At 42.4% G+C, this 22,128-nt stretch overlaps 1 protein-coding gene and 1 non-coding gene across 2 annotated transcripts in view; one reads left to right on the top strand and one right to left on the bottom strand.

The window, feature by feature from the left end:
• PSMD1 (proteasome 26S subunit, non-ATPase 1) overlaps positions 1 to 22,128 on the bottom strand; it is a 98,700-nt gene that overhangs the window by 20,758 nt on the left and 55,814 nt on the right. Inside the window, exons 17-18 of the mRNA XM_062193382.1 lie at positions 6,332 to 6,446; positions 2,498 to 2,614 (exon numbers count right to left, since the gene is read on the bottom strand). Coding sequence (XP_062049366.1) covers positions 2,498 to 2,614; positions 6,332 to 6,446 — 232 coding nt within the window. The remainder of the gene's footprint in view (positions 1 to 2,497; positions 2,615 to 6,331; positions 6,447 to 22,128) is intronic.
• On the top strand, positions 12,849 to 12,921 carry TRNAK-CUU (transfer RNA lysine (anticodon CUU)). Its single transcript has one exon. It is a non-coding gene; the product is annotated as a tRNA-Lys (tRNA).

The following is a 22,128-nucleotide window of genomic DNA, read 5'->3' as shown; positions in this document are numbered from 1 at the left end:
CCAATCCAGCTCCCTGCAAAAGTGCCTGGGAAAGCCCTTGAAGATGGCCCAAGTGCGTGGGCCCCTGCACCTCCGTGGGACACCTGGAAGAAGGTCCTGGCTCCTGGCTTTGGAATGGCCCAGCTCTGGCCACTGCAGCCATCTAGGGAGTAAACTAGTGGCTGGAAGACCTCTCTCTGTCTCTCAAATAAATTAATTAATTAAAAAATATATAAAAGTTTAAAAACAAAGAAATGAGGTCTGTGTTGGGAGAGATGTTTACATTCTGGAAGATATAGTATATTAACACATTACAAAAATATGATGAAAAGTTAGAGTCTAACTTTACAATACAGTTTTTGTAAATCTTTTTTTTTTTTTTTTTGACAGGCAGAGTGGACAGTGAGAGAGAGAGACAGAGAGAAAGGTCTTCCTTTTTGCTGTTGGTTCACCCTCCAATGGCCGCTGTGGCCAGCGCATCTTGCTGATCCGAAGCCAGGAGCCAGGTGCTTCTCCTGGTCTCCCATGCGAGTGCAGGGCTCAAGCACTTGGGCCATCCTCCACTGCACTCTGGGGCCACAGCAGAGAGCTGGCCTGGAAGAGGGGCAATCGGGACAGAATCTGGCGCCCCAACTGGGACTAGAACCCGGTGTGCCAGTGCCGCAGGCGGAGGATTAGCCTGTTAAGCCACGGCGCCAGCTTAGTTTTTGTAAATCTTGAAAATGATTTTGAGAGAGAAGTACACGTGTACTGAATAAATGAAACAAAAATGATAGTATCTACTTAGAAACTGAAATATATTTATATAAAGTTCCATAAAATTAGGATAAGTAATCAATAGCTTCTGCAAAAATTTCTTTTCACCTCTCCAAATCTCCTTTGCTAAAAATGAGTCTTCAAGGGCCAGCGCTGTGGCACAGCAGGTGAAGTCCCTGGTCTGCAGTGCTGGCATCCCATATGGATGCTGGTTTGAGTCCCGGCTACTCCACTTCCGATCCAGCTCTCTGCTATGGCCTGGGAAAGCAGCAGAAGATGGACCAAGTCCTTGGGCTCCTGCAACCACAAAGGAGACCCAGAAGAAGCTCCTGGCTCCTGGCTTTGGATCAGCCCAGCTCTGACCATGGTGGCCATCCGGGGCATGAACCAGCGGATGGAAGATCTTTCTCTCTGCCTCTCTGTAGCTTTACCTTTCAAATAAGTAAATAAATCTTTAAAAAAGAGTCTTAAAAAAAAAAAAAAAAAAGAGTCTTCAGGGACTGGCATTGTGGCATAGCAGTTTATGTAAAGCTGCCTCCCGTGATGCCAGCATGGATGGATGGATGGATGCTGGTTTGTGTCCTGGCTGCTCCACTTCCAATTCAGCTCTCTGCTAATGGACTGGAAAAGGCAGCCGAAGATGACTCAAATGTTTATGCCCTGTGGGAGACCTGGATGAAGCTCCTGGCTCCTGGTTTTGGTCTGGCTAAGCCCTGGCTCTTGTGGTTACCTGGGGAGTGAACCAGCAGATGCAAGATCTTTTTTTTCTCTCTGTAACTCTTTCAAATAAATAAAAAAATCTTTATAAAAATGTGTTGTATATCTGCTCAACGAGGCGGAAGACAGAATGCCAATGTTTTTTCTATTGTCAATTTTTTTACTGCTTCTAATGTATGAGCAGAATACATATCAGGCTGTCAAATGCCCTACATTCAAGTTAGCAATTAGGAGATATGGTATTTCTGCCTAAGTTCTACATGTCCATTCAATGTACCAAACGTAATTACAGTCAATGTAAATATGTACATTTTTCTGCTTCCTGAAGTATGAGAAGTTTTATGTGAAGTGCCAAGACACACGAAAAATCAAACACTAACATGAGTTTGAGAGACTGCCATGAACAAATTACAAAACAGCTGTCTTAAAATTCTGTTATGAGTCACCCCCATGGGTATGGATTGTGGAGAATCTGCAGAGTCTCTCTGAGGTGAAGTAGGGCTGTGGGTCTTTCTCCCTCTCTCCAAAGAGAGGGGGCTTCAGAAGGACCACCTGGAACACTCAGGATGATCAGGTCACCGAGTGTTGATGCCTGACATATAACGCAACTGGCGTCAGCTACTGGCTGAGGCACAGCACTGAGAGCCTGTTACATTCCTACCCACAAGAAGGAAAAATATGCAGGATTATGTCTGTGGAGCGGAAATGGGTCAAGTGGGAAAGAAAGCTGTGCTAGGACCATTTGAAAGCCGACCCAAGAGGTCACCCAGGAAGGCAATGACATGAGAGAATGTGGATAAACTCATTTGTAAACAGATTCCATGTATTACAAAGTAACTGTAAGATTTTTCATTTCATAAGGATGAATCAATAGTCATGGACTGCTGAGTTTGGTTCCTGTATCAGAGGAACAAGTCATCCCACTGAATAAACTGTCAAAGGTCAACTGGAAAACGCTGATGTACTACTCCCTGAGTTCTAATACTTTAGATATGGCCATATACTCAATTAAATGAACAAAGTGAACATAAATCTGTTTGCTCACCTTTGGACAAGTGATTTCAGTCTGCTGGATCATGATAAGAGCTGAAGCTATGAGAGCCCCTTGCCTTACGTAGTTCACAGGGTCATTTGTCATTGGTTCTAGCAAATTAATTGCTTCCTGAAAACATTAGGGAAAAAAGAACTTTAAATAACATTGACATGTTTGGATTTTGAAATTAGTTACAGTCACACTAAGTCAGCATTATCATCCAACAGTGTAGTACCATGTTAGTTTAAGACTGCTTTAACACTATAGTTCAGAACAAAGTATACTTTAAGCTTCAATGTAATTGATATGAAGTGAAAAAAAAATTTAGAACCTGAGTGTTTTTGTGTTGATATAAAAGAGGTCCTAAGCAGGGGCTGGTGCTGTGGCATGGCAGGTGAAGCCACCGCCTGTGGTACCGGCATCCCATGTGGCGCTGGTTCAAATCCTGCCTGCTCTACTTCTGATCCAGCTCTCTGCTATGGCCTGGGAGGGCAGTGGAGGATGGCCCAAGGCCATTGGCCCCTGCACCCATGTGGGGGACCCACGGGAGGCGCTTGGTTTCAGATTGGCGCATCTCTGGCCATTGATGCCAGTTGGGGAGTGAACCAGAGGATGGAAAACCTCTCTCTCGGTCTCTCCCCTTCTCTATCTGTGTAACTTTTTCAAATAAATAAATACATCTTTAAAAAAATAAAAAGAGAGGTCATAAGCAAAGTATCAGAGAGAACATTATTAAAAGATTATGGGATCATTATTTGATAAGCATGTATTATTTTTAAAGCATAGTATTAGATATTTTTTGTTATCCCATATAATTCTCTTAATTATAAAAACAATAAACAAAAACAAACACCTCACCACCAACAAACACAAAATAGTCTTTATAAGTACAGAAACTGAGAGTTTGCAAGGTTACATTACTTGCCTAAAGTCACACAAATAGTAAACCCAGGCTAGTTAACTCCAAAACCTATATTACATGTCCTACCTCCACCAAATACTCGGATAACATAACATCTTATATGGTAACAGATGATCTGACTTTAAAAATTAAATAAAAACAAACAGAGGGGCAGGCGCTGTGGTACAGCAGGTTAAAGCCCTGGCCTGCATCACCGGCATCCCATATGGCCGCCAGTTCTAGTCCAGGCTGCTCTTCTTCCAATCCAGCTCTCTGCTGTGGCCTGGGAAGGCAGTAGAAGATGGCCCAAGTGTTTGGGCCCCTGTACCCATGTGGGAGACCTGGAAGAAGCTCCTGGCTCCTGGCTTCAGATCGACTCAGCTCCAGCCGTTTCGGGGGAGTGAACAAGCAGATGGAAGACCTCTCTCTCTGTCTCTACCTCTCTCTGTAACTCTTTCAAATAAATAAAAAATAAATCTCAACAACAAAAACAAAAACAAACAGAAAAATCCTTCTCCAAATAAAAAAGACCTCATTTAGAATGGCAAAATAAATTAAATCAAATAGACTAGAATTGACTTAATGGTTACAATTCACAAGACCTTTTGTGATGAGATTTTCTATTATTTTTACCAGAATTTCTCCACTACCAAATTCTCCAGAGTATCAAAAAAAAAAGACTCCTAGTTAAATAAGTTTGGAAGTTCCAGCATACTATTATCTCCTCTTGCAGACTCAAAGTGAATATATATTTTATCAAAGGCTCTAGGAATGTACATATCACAATAAAGAAATCTCACAATAACATAAACCACTCCAACCGTGTTTATCCCATACATCCACTGTATTTGACCAAGTGCACCTCTGTCTCATGTACACACTGCACTTGTATTAACACACTGCAGGACCTTTGAGAAGCCCCGCTTTGTACGGTTCCTCACACGGTACTTAGATAGGTAAAAATCTAGGAGGAACGGATCAACAGGTTTACAAGATCATCAAACTTATTTCTTACTTCACTTTGTCATTTCTCAAGCATCCTTCATGCCAAGACTAAAGAAAGGAAGGAAAAATGGGATACTTCTATGGAAATAGTTTTAGAATCCTCTACATATGGACTAGCAAAAACACACACACACACAAATATTTTTCATTTATTTGACAGGTAGAGTTACTGATAGAGAAAGAGAGAAAGAGAAAGAGAGAGAGAGAGAGAGAGAGAGAGAGAGAAAGGTCTTCCTTCCATTGGTTCACCCCCCAAACGGCCATCACGCGCCGATCCGAAGCCAGGAGCCAGGCGCTTCCTCTTGGCCTCCCATGCGGGTGCAGGGGCCCAAGCACTTGGTCCATCCTCCACTGCCCTCCCGGGCCACAGCAGAGAACTGGACTGGAAGAGGAGCAACCGGGACTAGAACCCGGTGCCCAAGTGGGATGCCAGCGCCGCAGGCGGAGGATTAGCCAAGTGAGCCATGGCGCCATACATATATATAGTTTAACATAAGACTTATTAACAGGTAATACATACACCAGTTATGTGCATTCTTCCTCCCCATTCCAAGGGAAAATGTAATGATCTTGGGCAGAGTAGACTTCAAACACATAGCTGATATTTTTTGTGAAGCAGTCATGATAGAAATATAACCAAATTTCCAACTTTTAAGTTAGAATTCAGTAACCCAGCCTTGGATGGATATAATATAATTTCAAAGGTATATTTTAGAATAACAAATGTTTCAGTTTTTCAAAAAATGAAAATAATCAAAGCACAAACTCTCAGCCAGGTATTGATACCTAGGATCACATAAATTATCTAGAAATAAAATACACTTGTTTAGTATGAGTAATAAGAATGTTTCATTAAATTAACTTGTCAGGTGTTGAGTTTCAAAGAACATTTGCACCTAGATATCATATTATGCTTAGAATTGAGAAAAAAAAAATCTAGTTCACATTTAATTTGGAGGCCAGACATAAATGTCAACTAAAGACCCGAGGGGAAAAAATACTTAGTAAAACATCCAACCACATTCTCCTTTGTTTACAGAACAGGTGCATCATGGAAAAAAATAAATGTCAGTTTCTATAAATTGCACCTTCCATACCCAATGACCTCTATAATAAAAATGAAGATACATTTTCATCTAAGAAATTGTACAACAAATGACCAAAAGAGTGATTAATTTATCTGTAAAAGCATAATAAGAGTCTCTCTCTCTCACATACACACACACACGCGCATGCATGCACATAAGTGTGCTTTGTTAAAGGAAAGGTGCAGCTCTGAAGGCAGCCAGAGGGTGTTTGTGTGCGCTACGAGAGTCAGAGTGTGATGATCACGTCACAACTAGGAATCAAGAAAACTTGTTACTTAAGCAATAGAGCATTTCTTTATGAATCTCATGACAAATTATGTTTTCCAATCATTACCTTGCCTAACCGAACTCTGTATTTTGTAATTTTTGAGTGTTTAACATAACCAGGATATCTATTAAGATTAGAGATGAGAAAACAGGCAAACAGTATGTGATTTGTTTAAAACAGAAATGTTATAAATCAGTTATTTCTGGTGGGTTTGGATGAGAACTTTGATTTGCACGATACTAATTATACAAACTGAACATGGAAAATGACCAGAGTAGTTTTTTATTAAAAAAAAACTGTTTTCTTCCCCCCCACTCCAGAGAAGTCACATTTAACTTATGATTTGACTAGAAATTCAACAAAAATGTTTCAGGCACATTACAGCATCCATGTAATATTTGTTCTTAAGCAGTTTTGGGTAATCCGGTAGTGAAAATGAGGGAGGACTGGGAAGCTCTGTGAGGCAAGTTCAGCTCCACAGATCACATTACACTTGTATTTTTACAGCTGTTACATAAACCTTTTCTGCGAGTGAAAACAGTCTGGCGCCAGGAAGAACCGACCGCACTGGCGCTGGGCTTTACCTTGTTTCCTGTACCAGCACAGCAGATCCCCAGGGCCATCGCTGCTCCATAGCGTACATGAGGGTTGTAACTCTCTGACAATAAAGAGACAACACTCGGGCACTGCTCAGGGGTCCTGATAAGAAACAGAGAAAATGAAGACAATGTTTTATGTAACATCTTTTTAAATCAAGATGGAAGAATTTTACCCAAGTTGTCATTTTAGTAAAATTATGGGAAGCAATAGAATAACACATAAATTGCAGAATTAAAAATCTCTCATAGAATTCTAAGTACTGAAGGGAAAATGTATCTTCAATATTCAGAGGACCACAGCTTTTCACTGTAGTCATTCCCTAGTGCCTTTTCCAGTGCAGGGCTGGGGGACAGTCATGCCAGGGAGGGCACACTGCTCTATATCCATGTTTCTTATTTCCTGGTCATTACAGTTCATTCAGAAGACAAAGATCATTTGTAGAGCCTCCTGGATGGTCCAAAGCTGCATAAAATATTTAGAGCCCCTGTATTACTCTAGCTGAGTATTAAATCAGTAAACTTGATAATGAGGAAATAATTATTTTTTGACTTTAGCAATTACATTGGTAAGAAGTAATAGGTAATTTTTAAAAAATCCTCTTCATATTTGTGGCAAAAACAAAAACAAGATGCAATTAACTACTGGAGTACTTGACCTGTAGCAATATTGGCTGAGAGTAAGGGAAGGCTGGTGATAGTATGATAATGAACTGGGAGCTGGTTACACCAGTGTGGTCAGCTATGAAAATGCATCAAACTATATGCTGTTTTTATGTACATTTTGGGGTATATATCAAATTTCATAAAATAATTTTTTTTTTAAAAAAAGGACTATATACGGGGCTGGTACTATGGCGTAGCTGGTAGAGCCACCACTTGTAATGCCAGCATCCCAAATGGGAGTGGGTTAGAGTCCTGGCAGCTCCATTTCCAATCCAGCTCTCTGCTGTGGCCTGGGAAAGAAGTAGAGGATGGCCCAAGTCTTTGGGCCCCTGCATCCATGTGGGAAGACCCAGAGGAAGCTCCTGATCAGTGTAGCTCCGGCTGTTGCAGCCAGCTGGGGAATGAACCAGTGGACGGAAGACTGCTCTCTATCTCTCTGCCTCTCCTTCTCCCTGTGTGTAACTCTGACTTTCAAATAAATAAATACATCTTAAAAAAAAAAAAAAAAAAGGACTATACGCTTATGAATGAAAGCAGTTATTACCACAAATCAATTAAAATCTATAAAAGTGAGAACTATCTTCCATCCTCAAACTCAAGTGGCAAATTCAAATTTCAAATGAAAAGGAGCCAAGTTTATGAAAACTGAATCTATTAAAATTAAGTTCTGTGGGGCTGGTGCTGTGCATAGTAGGTTAAGCCACTACCTCCAGTGCCCGCATCCAGTATGGGTACCAGTTCAAGTCCCAGCTGCTCCACTTCCAATACGGCTTTCTGCTAACTCACCTAGGAAGGCAGCAGCAGATGACCTACTACCCACAGAGGAGACCCAGAACTCCTGCTCCTGGGTTCAGCCTGGCCTAGCCTTGAGCCTTGTGGCCTTCTGGGGCACGAGTCAGCAGATGGACGATCTCTCTGCCTCTCTGCCTTTCAAATAAATATATACATCTTACAAAAAAAAAAGAAGAAGAAGAAGAAGAAAATTAAGCTTTCTTCCTGTAACAGAGTCCAGCATTTTTCCTGAAAATCGCTGGGGCCTGTGACGCAGCACAGCAGGTAAGCCACCACCTGCAAAGCCAGTGTCCCATGTGGGTGCTGCTTTGTGTCCTGGCTGCTCCACTTCAGATCCAACTCCCTGCTAATGGGCTGGGAAAAGCAAAAGGTGGCCCAGGTGCTTGGGTCCCTGCCACCAATGTGGGAGACTGAGATGGAGCTCTTGGCTTCAGCCTGGTCCCGTGTTAGTGGCTGCAGCCATCTAGGGAATGAACCAGCAGATGGAAGATCTGTTTCTCCTCTTTCTGTAACTCTGGCTTTCAAATAAGGAAATAAATCTTTAAAACAAAATATTCTCAGTTTGACTATCCTTATATGAATAATGTGGAAAAATAATGTGGCAACAACATGGAAAAATAGTGGGGTTTCATAAACAAAAAAAAGGAACTGGGAAATAGAAGAGCTCTAGTTTTAATTTTCTAACTTGTTAATTGTAAGATATTAGGCAAGTTACCTAGGTTTTCGTCTCTATAATTACAGATAGATCTTTTTGATTATTTTGCAGGAATAAAAAAAAAATCAGATGAGCACATAACTGAAAATATAGTGATAATATTTTTGCTTTCAGTTAAGGCATCCTGAGATAAAAAACAGTTATATAAAAGGAAATCAGGAAGTTCAATACTCATATTCTAGTTCCTGTTTTGTCTCTAAACACCTGGGCCAATTTGGACAAGGTCTAAATAACCAGTTACTTTGGGGTCTCTTTCCTCATCTGAAGAAAGAAGGAATAGCACTGGTGAGTCCATAATGTCTGTTTCAACTTGACAATTCTATGGTTTTTAAAAATGAACCAATTATCATAGGTCTAAATCAAAGCTCATTATTACAGGGCAAGGTCTCTTCAATAAGTAATGTTCCTACGAAATAAAAATGATGTTTTAAGTGATATTATACTAAAGAGGTTACTGAGGAGTTATTCTACTTACAGTTTTTTTTTATATTTATTGCTGCTGGCACTACAGGCAGCGGCTTTAGCCACTACGCCACAGCGCCGGCTCCCTTTACTTCTAGTTGATCTTCCCAATGTTAAACTTTTATTTTTACTCCTATTAGACTAAGAATCTAAAGTTCTTCCCATAATTTGATACCCAAATCCTCTGATAAACACAAGGATTTTGCCATCTAATAATAAAACCACCAACACTCCAAATGTCTCAATAGTCAAGGGCTGAGATGAGCTTCTATATTTTTTTATAAACTTACTTTATAAATAATTTATGCCATAAATTATCAGCACAGTACTAGCTACTATAGATACTATTTTGTATTACTTAGAGACAAAAAGAGTCAAACTAAATTTATACTTAGAGATTTAGTAAGTATTTTTTACTATATTCAAGGTCATTTAATAGGTTAAGCATTTGGGAAATGATAACAGCCTTTTTCTATTACCTCTTACTCTTAAATTTATAAGCTACTCAATAGATAATCATAACTAGGGAGAACTAACATACTCATGAGTATTACTTCCTGAAGCTAATTGAGTGTCTTAATTTTATTTAAATGCTCTGAAGTTTGGAGCATGAAGACCACACAGACAGTTAGGGAATGCCTCAAAAGTGAGAGCTGTCCTGGGACTTAAGGATGGGTATGCTTCATAGCAGGACGTAAGTTTTGGGCAAAGGAATGAACACTGGTATATGCATAGCAAAATCAGGAAAAGTCAGTAGACAAACCATATTAGTTTTGTGTCAAGGAATAATGGGAAAAAAAATAAGAACTACTGGTACAGTATCTGCTTGGGAACATGGCAGGTACCAAGGGTTTCTAATGATGGTACCCAACCTGCTTTTCAATCTTCCCTCTGCCAAATGTAGTTGCCATTCTAGTCAGTGTACCCCCATATTCCTCCCCATTTCTTGCCTATGTTGACACGATAATCTGCTTAGTCTTCTTCCTAATTCTAGACTTAAAATCCCATCCATTCAAGAGCCTGGTTCAAATCATAGCACAGGTATGCCTTATGGTTCTTTTTTTTTTTTTTTGGACAGGCAGAGTGGACAGTTAGAGAGAGAGAGACAGAGAGAAAGGTCTTCCTTTGCCGTTGGTTCACCCTCCAATGGCTGCTGCACCACGCTGATCTGAAGGCAGGAGCCAGGTGCTTATCCTGGTCTCCCATGTGGGTGCAGGGCCCAAGCACTTGGGCCATCCTCCACTGCACTCCCGGGCCACAGCAGAGAGCTGGCCTGGCAGAGGGGCAACCGGGACAGAATCTGGCGCCCCAACCGGGACTAGAACCCGGTGTGCCAGCGCCACAGGCGGAGGATTAGCCTAGTGAGTTGGGGCGCCGGCCATGCCTTATGGTTCTACCTGCCCTACTAAGCTAGTTGTTCTGGTAACAAAATGAGATAATGCATGTGAAATGCTTTGAAAACTATAAAGTATTAAAGAAATGTAAATATTATTTGTAGAAACCTCTCTCAAGATTAGGTAGGCAGGGTCTAATTACATTTATTTAGCACTTATGTACAGGGTAGTGAATTTAAACTGTGACAAATATTTGGAAAATCTGGGTCATGGTTTAAGCTCCCTTAGGACTTAGTGACTATTTGCCAATCATCTGATACAGTAGTGCTAAATCTTTTTCTGCCCCAGTGAAGGACCCTTATGGGGGAGAGGGACAAGAAACTAGGCCTGGGCAAATATCAGGGGCTTCTTAAGAGGATAGATGTTCCCCAGAGTCTAGCGGGCAGGACATTCTCTGGGAAGGAAAAGTCAATCCCCTTCAGAGAACCTCTAGGCACGCCCAGAGCAGAACTGCCCCTCCCCTCTGGGAAACCTCTGGGCGCGCCCAGAGCAGAGCTGCCCCTCCCCTTCGGAGAGTCTCTAGGCGCACACTTATGATGTCACTGCGACCGGCCAATCCTGTAACACCTCAGCACTCTCCCTCAGCACTCTCCCTCAGCATTCTCCGGTATGCTAATTGTCCCTCTGAACCAGCCAATCCCGTGCCACCTCTGCATTTTATACCAGCACTCTCCATCAGCATTCTCCCATATGCTAATTCGTTGCCTATATAACCTGTGTGAAACTGCCGCTCAGGGCTCCTCACCGCCTGAGGTGGGGGCCCGTTTGCGCAAACGTTCAATAAAAACCTCGTGCTTTTTGCATCAACTGGTCTGGAGTCTGGATCTTTGGGCGTCCTCCCGAGTAAGTGGGCATCTCTACAACTGAGAGGTCCAACACCAGGGACTCCCTTACCCCATGAAATGAGCAGATACATATAATTTGGGGAGTCTAATATTTAAACATAATAGCCTTTGAGCTTTTAAAATCCAGTTTACACAGTATCATATAAAGGAAATGATAAAACAAGCAACCTCTTTACTTCTGGGTCATCATGAGGTATAGGCAGCAACATGTAATAACATTGCTCTAATCCTAAGTATATCATATATGGTTGGCAGGGGCCCAAGTGTCTAAGTCCTCAGCCACTGCTGCTTCCCAGGTGCACATTAGCAGGAAGCTGGTGGATTCCAATTCTAATGCAGCCATTTATCAATAGGATGGCATTCATTCACTCTCTCTAGGTCTTTGTTGCTGGATGCATGAAACATCTACTCTACCTCGAGCATGCTGGGGAGAACTGGTGATAGAGTAAAATAATAGGCTAAATACATAAAAGTCTAAATAAATAAATAAAATAAATAAATAAATAAAAGTCTAAATACATAACCAGATATTTGAGTTGCAACTGAACCAGGAATTTGGCTACTAATATGCTGTAGTTTGGAATCTTATTTTTAAAAAATATAGTTTGACTCATGTCCAAAGTTTCATTCAAAACAATATGCAGGGGGTGGGGACAGGGACGGGATGGGTATTTACCCTAGTGGTGTTAAAATGAAAATACTGGAGCCTGTGTTGTGGGACAGTGGGTTAAGTTGACATTTGTGATGCCAGCATTCCAAATCAGAGTGCTGGTTGCTCTGCTTCTAATCCAACTCCCTGCTAATGCACCTTTAAAAGCAGCAGAAGGTGGTCTGAGTGCTTGGAACCCTGCCATCCAAATAGGAAGCCCAATGTGGTGGAATGAGGTGAAAAGGTCATATCAAGATGGCTGCTGAGGTGAAAAGTTCATGCCAAGATGGCCATTGAGGTGAAAAGGTCATGCTAAGATGGCTGCTGACAACAGAAACTGCCTGGCAACAGGCCGTGATTGGATGGCTTCGGAAACCACATGACAACAGAAGAAACCACATGACAACAGAGCCTGACGGCAGGCTGTGATTGGATGGTTTCAGAAACTGCCTGGCAACGAGAGCCTGACTGGCAACAGGCTGTGATTGGATGGCTTTGGAAACTGCCTGGCAACAGGCTGTGATTGGTTGGGGCATAGACAGCCCCTTGATCGGATTGGCTGGTCTTGGCTATATAAGCTGTTGTACCAACTGTAATAAATGAGTCTGTGGGCTGCTCGCCTCAAGCCTGCTTTCACCCGACTCCCGGAGTCTGTGTGTTGACTCTGCGCCTCTTGCCCCTACCACGGCTGCTCCTCTCAGAAACGAACCCACTGCAACATTGTGGAGAAATCAACGGCAACATCTGGCACGCCAACGTGACTGAGAAAGAGACAGCGTGTCGGACTCGGCGAGGTCCCCCCTTGATTTCGGCAAGTAGGCCCCTCGGTGTTTTGTGTGCTGTTCGGTTCTGTGAGGGTGAGCACAGAACCCCCTCCTACGCCCCTTTCCTTGTCCTTGTCCTCGGTCTAAGTGACCCCAGGTTAGCACACACCGCCCTGAAGCGTATGTCGCTTCTCGGCTCCTCCTTTTACTTTCGGTTCGCCCGGCTAGCTCAGTCGGTAGAGCATGAGACTCTTAATCTCAGGGTCGTGGGTTCGAGCCCCACGCTGGGTGCCAGAGGAGTTCCAGGCTCCTGGTTTTAGCCTGGCCCAGCCCTGGAGTTGTAGTGTTTTGGGTAGTGGATCAGTAGACAGAGGATCCCCACCCCCCCGTCTTCTAAATAAATAAATTAAACCTTTTTATAAAAAGATTGAGACACCCAGATACCACATCAGAGTAACTTGTTTTGATTCCTGGCTCAAGTTCCTGATTTAGTTTCTTGCTACCAGGGGGATGGCAGTGGTAGCTGAAGTAACTGGGTCCCTGCCACCTACACGGGAGACCTGAAATGAGTTCTCAGCTCCCACCTTTGGCCCTGGCCAGCAGACATTTTGGGGAGTGAACCATCAGATGACACATCTCTCTTTTCTCAAATAAAGAATTTTTAAATTTTATTTGAAAGCCAGACAACCCCCTCCACACATACACACCGCATCCCCAAACACACATACAGATCTTCCACTTACTTGTTCACTCCCATATGCTCAGGTTGAAGAAAACTCAGGAGCCAAGACCTCAATCTAGGTCTCCCACAAAAAGCAGGGACCCAAATACTTGAGACATCACCTACTGCCTAGCAGGGTACACGTTAGCAGGAAGTTGGAGAAAGAAGCCAAAGCCCGGACAGAACGCAGGTGCTCCGGTATGGGATGCAGGTCTAACAAAGGTGTCTTAACTGCTACACCATAAATAAAAAATTAAAAACAAAACAATATGGTAATATTATGATAATATGTAGAATTCTGACCTCCTGATTTTCTCATCACATTTTTAGGGAGTTAATACTACAGAGGCTACTTACTAACTTGCCTCTTGACTGCAGCAAGGGTGAGATGTTCTGCAGCAAACTGACTCCCAGGAAAGTGCTTATCCTTCACAGGAAACAGCTTATCCTCAATCGATCTTAAAATTTCATTTATTTTATGACTGACATTGCTCAAAAATTATTACACAAACAATAAATAAAAGATATCATATATACTATTCTTCATGTAACCACAAAATTCATATTCTTTTACTATTCTTCAGGTAACCACAACATTCACATTCTTTTCTTTAGTAGAAAAATCTTCTGAAAGGGATAGGACTTGTACTTAGGTTTTGTTTCCCAAAGCGTACTGACAATTTCATGAAGCCCAGAAAAAATTTTGCCTGGAAAGATAAATACAGGGAGCCTAACGCAGAGCTTGACCCAGGTGATCACAATAGAGACTGAAACACATTGTGAGAGCTATAAACTCAAGCATAAAAAGATGTCAGTTTCTAAGCCTAATAACAGTTTCGCCTTCTGATATATTTTTCAGAAAAACAAGAGTTAAGATAAGGAATGACAAATAGTTCAGTGTATTAGCTTAGACATTAAATCTCTTCAAGAGCACAGTAAGACCATAATATTCTTAGCTGTTTACTTCAATGTTCCAGCAGGCAGCTCTAAAAGGACAAAGGAATCTTTCAAAGCAATGGCTGGAATGCAAACATTCACTGAAAGCCCAATCTGTGCACATTAATCTTTATACATACATGCACACACACACACGATGCATGTATATAAAAATTAGTCAATAAAAAAGATAAAATTATATCACCATTTTCTCAACATGTAAAGATTAATGACTCAACATGATTATTAATGACTGCTAACACCATGAAGAGAGGTACAATTAGACTTTAGGTGTACTGCCAGCCCTGTTCCTCAAAAACAACATCTGAACCTAAATGTGATCTAGCTTTAGGATCCAACTATCAATTTATAGGAAATAGGCTCAAACAATACACTGAACTACACAGAGATACAATCAGCAAAATCCACAGTATGGGAAATTAAACAGGCTTCTTCACCAAATGAACTGCAAGATGGGAAAATGGAAGAAAAACACAAGGTCAGAGAATCTGCAGATTAAAAAGAAAACACACTAAATCCTCAGTATCAGTTCATTAAGCTTTTTTCCCATTATTTTAGATAACTCCGACATTCCCTAAATGTTTTTTTTAAGATTTATTTATTTATTTGAGAGGCAGAGTTACAGATAGAGAGAGGGAAAGAACAGAGAGAAAGGCCTTCCATCCACCGATTCACTCCTCAAATGGCTACAAGGGTCAGAGATGAGCTGATCCAAAGCCAGGAGATAGGAGCTTCTTCCGATCTCCTATGTGGATGCAGGGGCCCAGGCACTTGGGCCATCCTCTACTGTCTTTCCAGGCCATTGGCAGAGAGCTGGATCAGAAGAGCAGCAGCCGGGACACAAACTGGCGTTCACATGGGATGTCATTACCTAGGTGGAGCCTTAACTTACCATGTCACAGCGCTGGCCCCAATTTCCTAAATTTTAACCCTTCCATATAAACACTGGCCTCTTAGAAAACATCATAAAGTAATTTCTCTAATATGTTTAGATATCTTAGATCAGCATTTATAATAAAAGTTAAATGATTAATCCTTGATTAACAAGAACAGTTCATTCCCTGTTAACAAGTCTCCATGAACATATTTAGAAAAATAAAAATCTAGAAATGGTCAAGACACTGAAAAAATAGATTTTACGGGGCCAGGGAAGGTAAACAGAAAGGAAATCAACATTTGGGAAATAATTTTATAAGCAAAGAATGTGTTACTTATGACCTAGCTTTCTCACATATACTTTGATATGCTGAATTTAAAAGTATATTTACTCAGATAATTATAAACCTGCTAGCTACTTGTGTGAGAATTCCAGCAACTTTTCTTGTTTTCCTTTAGTTTTTGGATGTGTATAAAGTTCATAATAGTATCAAGAAAAAAATTCATTATGGGTAAGGAAAGGAGAGGAGATACTTGCTTGAATTTTGTGTGTATCATAATACAAGACATAAAAAAATTCATTTTCAAGAAAATAACTGAGAAAGAAAATAACTTCCCATCCCAAATACACATCTGTTCTACACAGCTCCATATCCTAAATTATTGCTATTTATAAGTTTTTACTTTATTAGAATTTCCTGACTATGTACTACAAATAAAGTACTAGCACATGACAAAAAGGTATAAAAAACCAAAACCACATAGATCATGCCATAAACAAATTTACAAATTTAGTACTACCATATCAGTTTCTTGGACTTTGGAAAACTAAAAATTTAGCATCATTTTGAGCAAGCTTTTGGTACATTTCCAAGAAGATTAATTCCTTTCCAGTGTTGCTGAAATGAGGGGGGAAATCTCAAGGAGGTCAGAAAAAAGTAGATTCGTAGGCTTCATATAAAAAAGTTTGGCATTTGGCAGAGTGATTGTCGCTGTGTGGGAAGCCTGCAACCTGTGTCAGAGTGCCTGGTTCGAATCCTGGCTCCTCAGTTTCCAGCTAATATGCGCATTCTGGCAGGAAGCAGATGATAGTTCAAGTACTTTTGGGTCCCAGCCACTGGGAGACCTGGATGAAGTTCCAGGATACTGGCTTCAACCTGGCCCAGGCATGGCTGTTACAGGCATCTGGGGAATGAACCAATGGATGGAAGATCTTCTTTCAAATAAAAATATATTTTTTTAATTGTTAGCTTACCATAACAAAAAGCAAAGCTCTTAAAAATTCCAGAACATTGGCCGGCGCCGTGGCTTAACAGGCTAATCCTCCACCTTGCGGCGCCAGCACACCGGGTTCTAGTCCTGGTTGCCCCTCTTCCAGGCCAGCTCTCTGCTATGGCCCGGGAAGGCAGTGGAGGATGGCCCAAGTGCTTGGGCCCTGCACCCGCATGGGAGACCAGAAGTACCTGGCTCCTGGCTTCGGATCAGTGAGATGCGCCGGCCGCAGCGGCCATTGAAGGGTGAACCAATGGCAAAAGGAAAACCTTACTCTCTGTCTCTCTCTCTCTCTCACTATCCACTCTGCCTGTCAAAAAAAAAAAAAAACCTAAAGAAAAAAAAAAAAAAAATCCCAGATCACATGCCCAAACTCACACAAATTTAAGCTAATCACCAAGTTAGGGGCGAGCATTAGCCTAGCAGTTCAGACACGGTTAAGACACCTACAGCCCACCGGGCAGTACCTGGAATTGATACCCAGCTTCCTGCTAATGCAGAACCTGGGGGCAATGGCGATGGCTTCAGTAATTGTGCTCCTGCCATCTACATGGGAGAACCCGATAGTTTCCAGCTCCCAGCTGTGGCCCCAGCCCAATACTGGTTGTTGAGGGTATTTGGGAATGAACCAATGAATGGGAGCTCTCTAATAACAGAAAAAAAGAGGCTGGTGCTGGTTCAAGTCCTGGCTGCTCCACTTCTTATCCAGCTCCCTGCTAATGTGCCTGGGAAAGCAGCATAAGATGGCCCTAGTGCCTGGGCCTCTGTACCCATGTAGCTGATCGGGAAGAAGCTCCTGGCTCCTGGCTTCAGCCTGTCCCAGCCCTGTTGTAGTGGCTATATGGGGAGTGAACCAGCAGATGGAAGATCTCTCTCTCTCTTCTCAGCCCTGGCCTGAAGTGCCAGCATCCCATATTGGCGCCAGTTCTAGTCCTGGCTGCTCCTCTTCTGATCCAGCCCTCTGCTATGGCCTGGGAAAGCAGTCCCTGGGCCCCTTCAACCACATTGGGGACACAGAGGAAGCTCCTGGCTCCTGGCTTCAGATCGGCACAGCTCGGCCATTGCGGCCATCTGGGGAGTGAACAAGTGGATGCAAGACCTCTCTCTCTGTACTTCTCACTGTAACTGTCTCAAATAAAGTTGCCTAGATCAATGTTTACACAACTCCGGAATCTAATAAAAAATTATATCAGGAGTCAGTGTCATGGCATACTGATGCCACCTGTGATGCTGGCATCTCATACTGGAGCACTGGTTCATGTACTGGCTGCTCTGCTTCTGATCCAGCTCCCTGCTAATGCACCTAGGAAAGGCAGCAGATGGTGGTCCACATGCTTGGTCCCTGTCATCCATGTCAGAGACCTGGATGGAATTCCTGGCTCCTGGCTTTGGCCTGGCCCAGCCCTGGCTGTTGTGGCCACTTGGCAAATGAATCAGTATATGGATGAGCTCTCTTATTCTCTCTGTTACTATTTCAAACAAATAAGTAAGTAAATCTTAAAAACAAAAAGAACAAGTGAGGAAAAGTTTAATGAAAAAGCTTCTTGCCAGCGTCGCGGCTCACTAGGCTAATCTTCTGCCTGCAGCGCCAGCACCCTGAGTTCTAGTCCCGGTTACTCCTCTTCCAGTCCAGCTCTCTGCTGTGGCCCGGGAAGGCAGTGGAGGATGGCCCAAGTGCTTGGGCCCTGCACCCACATGGGAGACCAGGAGGAAGCACCTGGCTCCTGGTTTCAGATCGGCGCTGCACGCCAGCTGTAGCAGCCATTTGGGGAGTGAACCAACAGAAGGAAGACCTTTCTCTCTCTCTCTCTGTCTCTCTCATTGTCTAACTCTGCCTGTCAAAAAAAAAAAAAAAAAAAAAAAAGCAAGAAAGAAAAAAAGCTTCTGTATTATGCTAAGAGAGTACTGTGGCATTTAAATGGTCCACCTATGATTAATCACCCTCTCCATGGACTGGCAGCAGCTTCCTGGTATACACTGCTAATGCCAGAGGAAGCAACAGTGACAAAACTGTGGCTGTTTCAACTTCCAGTGTGATGGCTTTCCTTTGTTTCCCTCAGTGTTTTTTTTTTTTTTTTTTTTTTTTTTTTTAAAGATTTATTTGAAAGGCAGAGTTACAGAGAGGGAGAGGCACTTTCCAAATGGCTCAATAGACAGGGCTGGGTCAGGCTGAAGACAGGAGCCTGGAACTCCATCCAGGTCACCCATGTGGGAACAGGGGCCTAAGGACTTGGGCTATCCTCTACTGGATTGGAAGTGGAGCAGCAGGAACTCCAACTGGTGCCCATATGGGATGCTGACTTCATAGGTGGCAGCTCAACCCACTGGGCCACAATGCCAGCCCTGTAATAAGGACTTTTAAAAGCTGCTATGTATACCACAATCAGGAATAACATATACATGGCCATGGTTGGACACCCACTCAGGAAAGACCTGAGAAACCCCAAACTTTTACCTCAGGCTCTGCACAAGCAGGAGGTGAAGGCTAAGGCAGAGTGGTAAATGACCAGGCTCAGTTTAACGGAATGTGCCAGCACAGCACCCATCTGCAGAGACTGGGGAAGTATTATTTCTTTTCTTTCTTTTCTTCTTGTTTCTTTTCTTGGCACAGTGTGTTTAAGGAAACTGTCAAAACACCAGCTAATCACTTTGCTAACAAAACACAGACTGCAGTGGCCATATTTGACAAAGGACAGACTTCATAAAAATACTTTCAAAAAGTTACTGAACAAACAACAATGCAAAACAAGCAGCAAGAACAAACTGCAGGAAGAAGGAAGAATCTGGTATTCTGAGTTGTCACATCAAAATATTCAAACTGTTCAGTTTCCACCAAAAGTTATAAGGCATGCAAAGAGGAAGGTACAGGCCATTCATGGGGAAAAAAATGAATAGAAATCATTCCTGAGAAAGCCCAGGAATTGGACTTAAATTAACTATCTTAAAAACACTCAAAGAGCTAAAAGAGAGGGGCTGCCCTATGGTGCAACAGGTTGAGCTGTCACCTGTGACACTGCCAGCATCCAATCCTGGAGTGCTGGTTTGAGTCCTGGCTACTCCCCTTCTAAACCATCTTTGTGCTGATGTGCCGGGGAAGGCAGCAGGTGATGGTCTGGGTGCTTGGGACCCTGCCACCCATGTGGGAGACCCAGAAGGAGGGCTTAGCCCTGGCTGGTGTGGCCATTTAGGGAGTGAATCAGGGGATGGAAGAGCAATCTCTTTCACTCTGCCTTTTAAATAAATAAATGAATCTATAAAAAGAGACAAAGAATGAGTTTGGGTATCTCTAAAGCCAAGAGAGGATCAAGTTTTATTTATTTATTTGAAAAGCAGAATTACACAGAGAGAGAGAAAGGAACAAAGAGATCTCCCTTCTGTTGGTTTACTCCCCAAATAGCCACATGGTTGGGGTGGGACTGGGTAGAATCCAGAAGCCAGAAACTCCCCTTGAGTTCCCCACATGGGTGGCAGGGAGGGGTCTAAGTACTTGGGCCATCTTCTACTGCCTTCCGAAGCACATTAGCAGGGAGCTGGGTCAGAAATAGGACTTGAATTGGCATCTGGTATGGAATGCTGGTGTTAAATGTAGCAGCAGCTTAATCCACTGCACATGCCGGCCCCAAAGATCAAGTTTTAAGAAGAAATGTTTAGTAACAGTGGCAAATACTGGGTAAAAAAATCACAACTAGTGTTAATTAATGTCTTCCAAGAGTGTTTTAGAAACCAGGTTGTGAATTAAAAAAAAAAAACAAAAAACTGGCTATTAGAATTATAGGCTATATGGGTGGTAAGAAGAGAAAAAAATATAGGCTATCCTTTAAAAAAGGAAAAAGAAAAATAAAATATCTTATTTAGCATGATTGCAAAGGATATAATAAAGACTTGGGATTAAGAACCCAAGTAGGGGCTGGGGCTGTGGCGCAGTGGGTTAAAGCCCTTGCCTGCAGGACCGGCATCCCATATGGGAACCGGGTCTAGTCCTGGCTGCTCCACTTCTGATTCAGCTCTCTGCTATGGCCTGAAGATGGCTCAAGTCCTTGAGTCCCTGCACCCACGTGGGAGACCTGGAAGAAGCTCCTGGCATGCTTCGGATTAGCTCAGCTCTCGCCACTGCTGTCAATTTGGGAGTGAACCAATGGATGGAAGACCTCTCTCTCTGGCTCTACCTTTACCTGTAACTCTTTCAAATAATAAATAAATCTTAAAAAAAAAAAAAACAAAAAAACCAAGTAGTAATCAGTTGTAGATAAAAAATGGTGGGCACAGTGGTAAAGCTGCCACCTTCAGTGACGGCATCCCATATGGGTGCTGGTTCGAGTCCTGGCTCCTCCAACTCTGATCTAGCTCCCGGCTAACGTACCTGGGAAAGCAGTAAAAATGGCCCAAATCTTTGGGCCCCTGCACGCATGTGGGAGACTAGGAAGAAGCTCCAGGCTCCTGGCTCCGGATCAGCCTAGCTCCAGCCATTGCAGCCATTTGGGGGAGTGAACAAGCAGATGGAAGACCTCTCTCTCTCTCTCTCTTCTCTTTGCATCTGCCTCTCTGTAACTCTGCCTTTCACATAAGTAAATAAATCTTTTTTGTTAAAAGAAAAAAAAAGAATGATAACATGATCCCAAAGGAAGATAATATGGATGGAAAGAAATTTGGAGAGGCGAAGAAAGGCGATGGAGCTTCTGCCAGATCTAAGCCTTTCACTAAGATAATAAGTCAGATGGGGCTGACGCTGTGACATAGTGGATAAAGCTGCCACCTGGGATACTGGCATCCCACATGGGTGCCAGTTCCAGTCCTGGCTGCTCTACTTCCAATCCAGCTCCCTGCTAATATGCCTGGAAATGCAGCAGCAGATGGTCCCCATGCTTGGGCCCCTGCACCCATGTGGGAGACCTGGAAGAGGCTCCTGGCTTCAGACCAGCTCAGCTGCATCCATCTGGGGAGTGAAACAGCAGATGGAAGATTTTCTTTCTAACTCTGTCTTGCAAACAAATTAAATCTTTAAAAATAAATAAAGTCAGTTACCTGTGACAGTGAGTAAAGGCATCTCAGAGAACAGATTAAGTCTGGAATTGCTAGTCCTACTGTTATAGCTTTTCCACTGATCTTGCCAAAAACAATGAACAAAACATGGATGAATAAAAAGAAAGCTGAGCAATATTTGAGCCGTGTGTTGTGAGTTCTGCTGAGGTGGGCTAGTCTTAGTTCAATTATCAGTCTGCTTGTCTGCATCCCCCATCAAATTATTAATTACATGAGGGAAGAAAATGCTTACCTGGTCCACCACTGTATTTTGATGAGTGTAGGGCATTCAGCAAATAGCTCACATTTGAATGAATGTGGAACAGACACAACCCTCATTAACGGTAAGAATTTGTTAATGGTTATTATTTGACAGATATGACTGAGAGGTAAAAAGTGTCCTTGGCTGATATTTAGGCTGTTTTGCTAAACCTATAAAGATATTAGATTGCTCTTTTAGGTTAAAGATAGAATCTGTTCAATAAGCTAAAAATAAAAAGGTCATTGGGAGGAAAAGTCTTACCTTAGGAAAATGCACCAATTAGATTTTTGTTTATGGTCAGACTAGAGACTGAGTCTGATTGTTAAGCTACTTTACTAAGAATTAAGTGATCTTACATTTTTGGGAAGTGAGGAATTCTACACAAATTAAG

The sequence above is a fragment of the Lepus europaeus genome, chromosome 1, assembly GCF_033115175.1.
Source record: "Lepus europaeus isolate LE1 chromosome 1, mLepTim1.pri, whole genome shotgun sequence".
NCBI lineage: Eukaryota > Metazoa > Chordata > Mammalia > Lagomorpha > Leporidae > Lepus > Lepus europaeus.
This window is presented reverse-complemented; position numbering and strand designations above follow the sequence as displayed.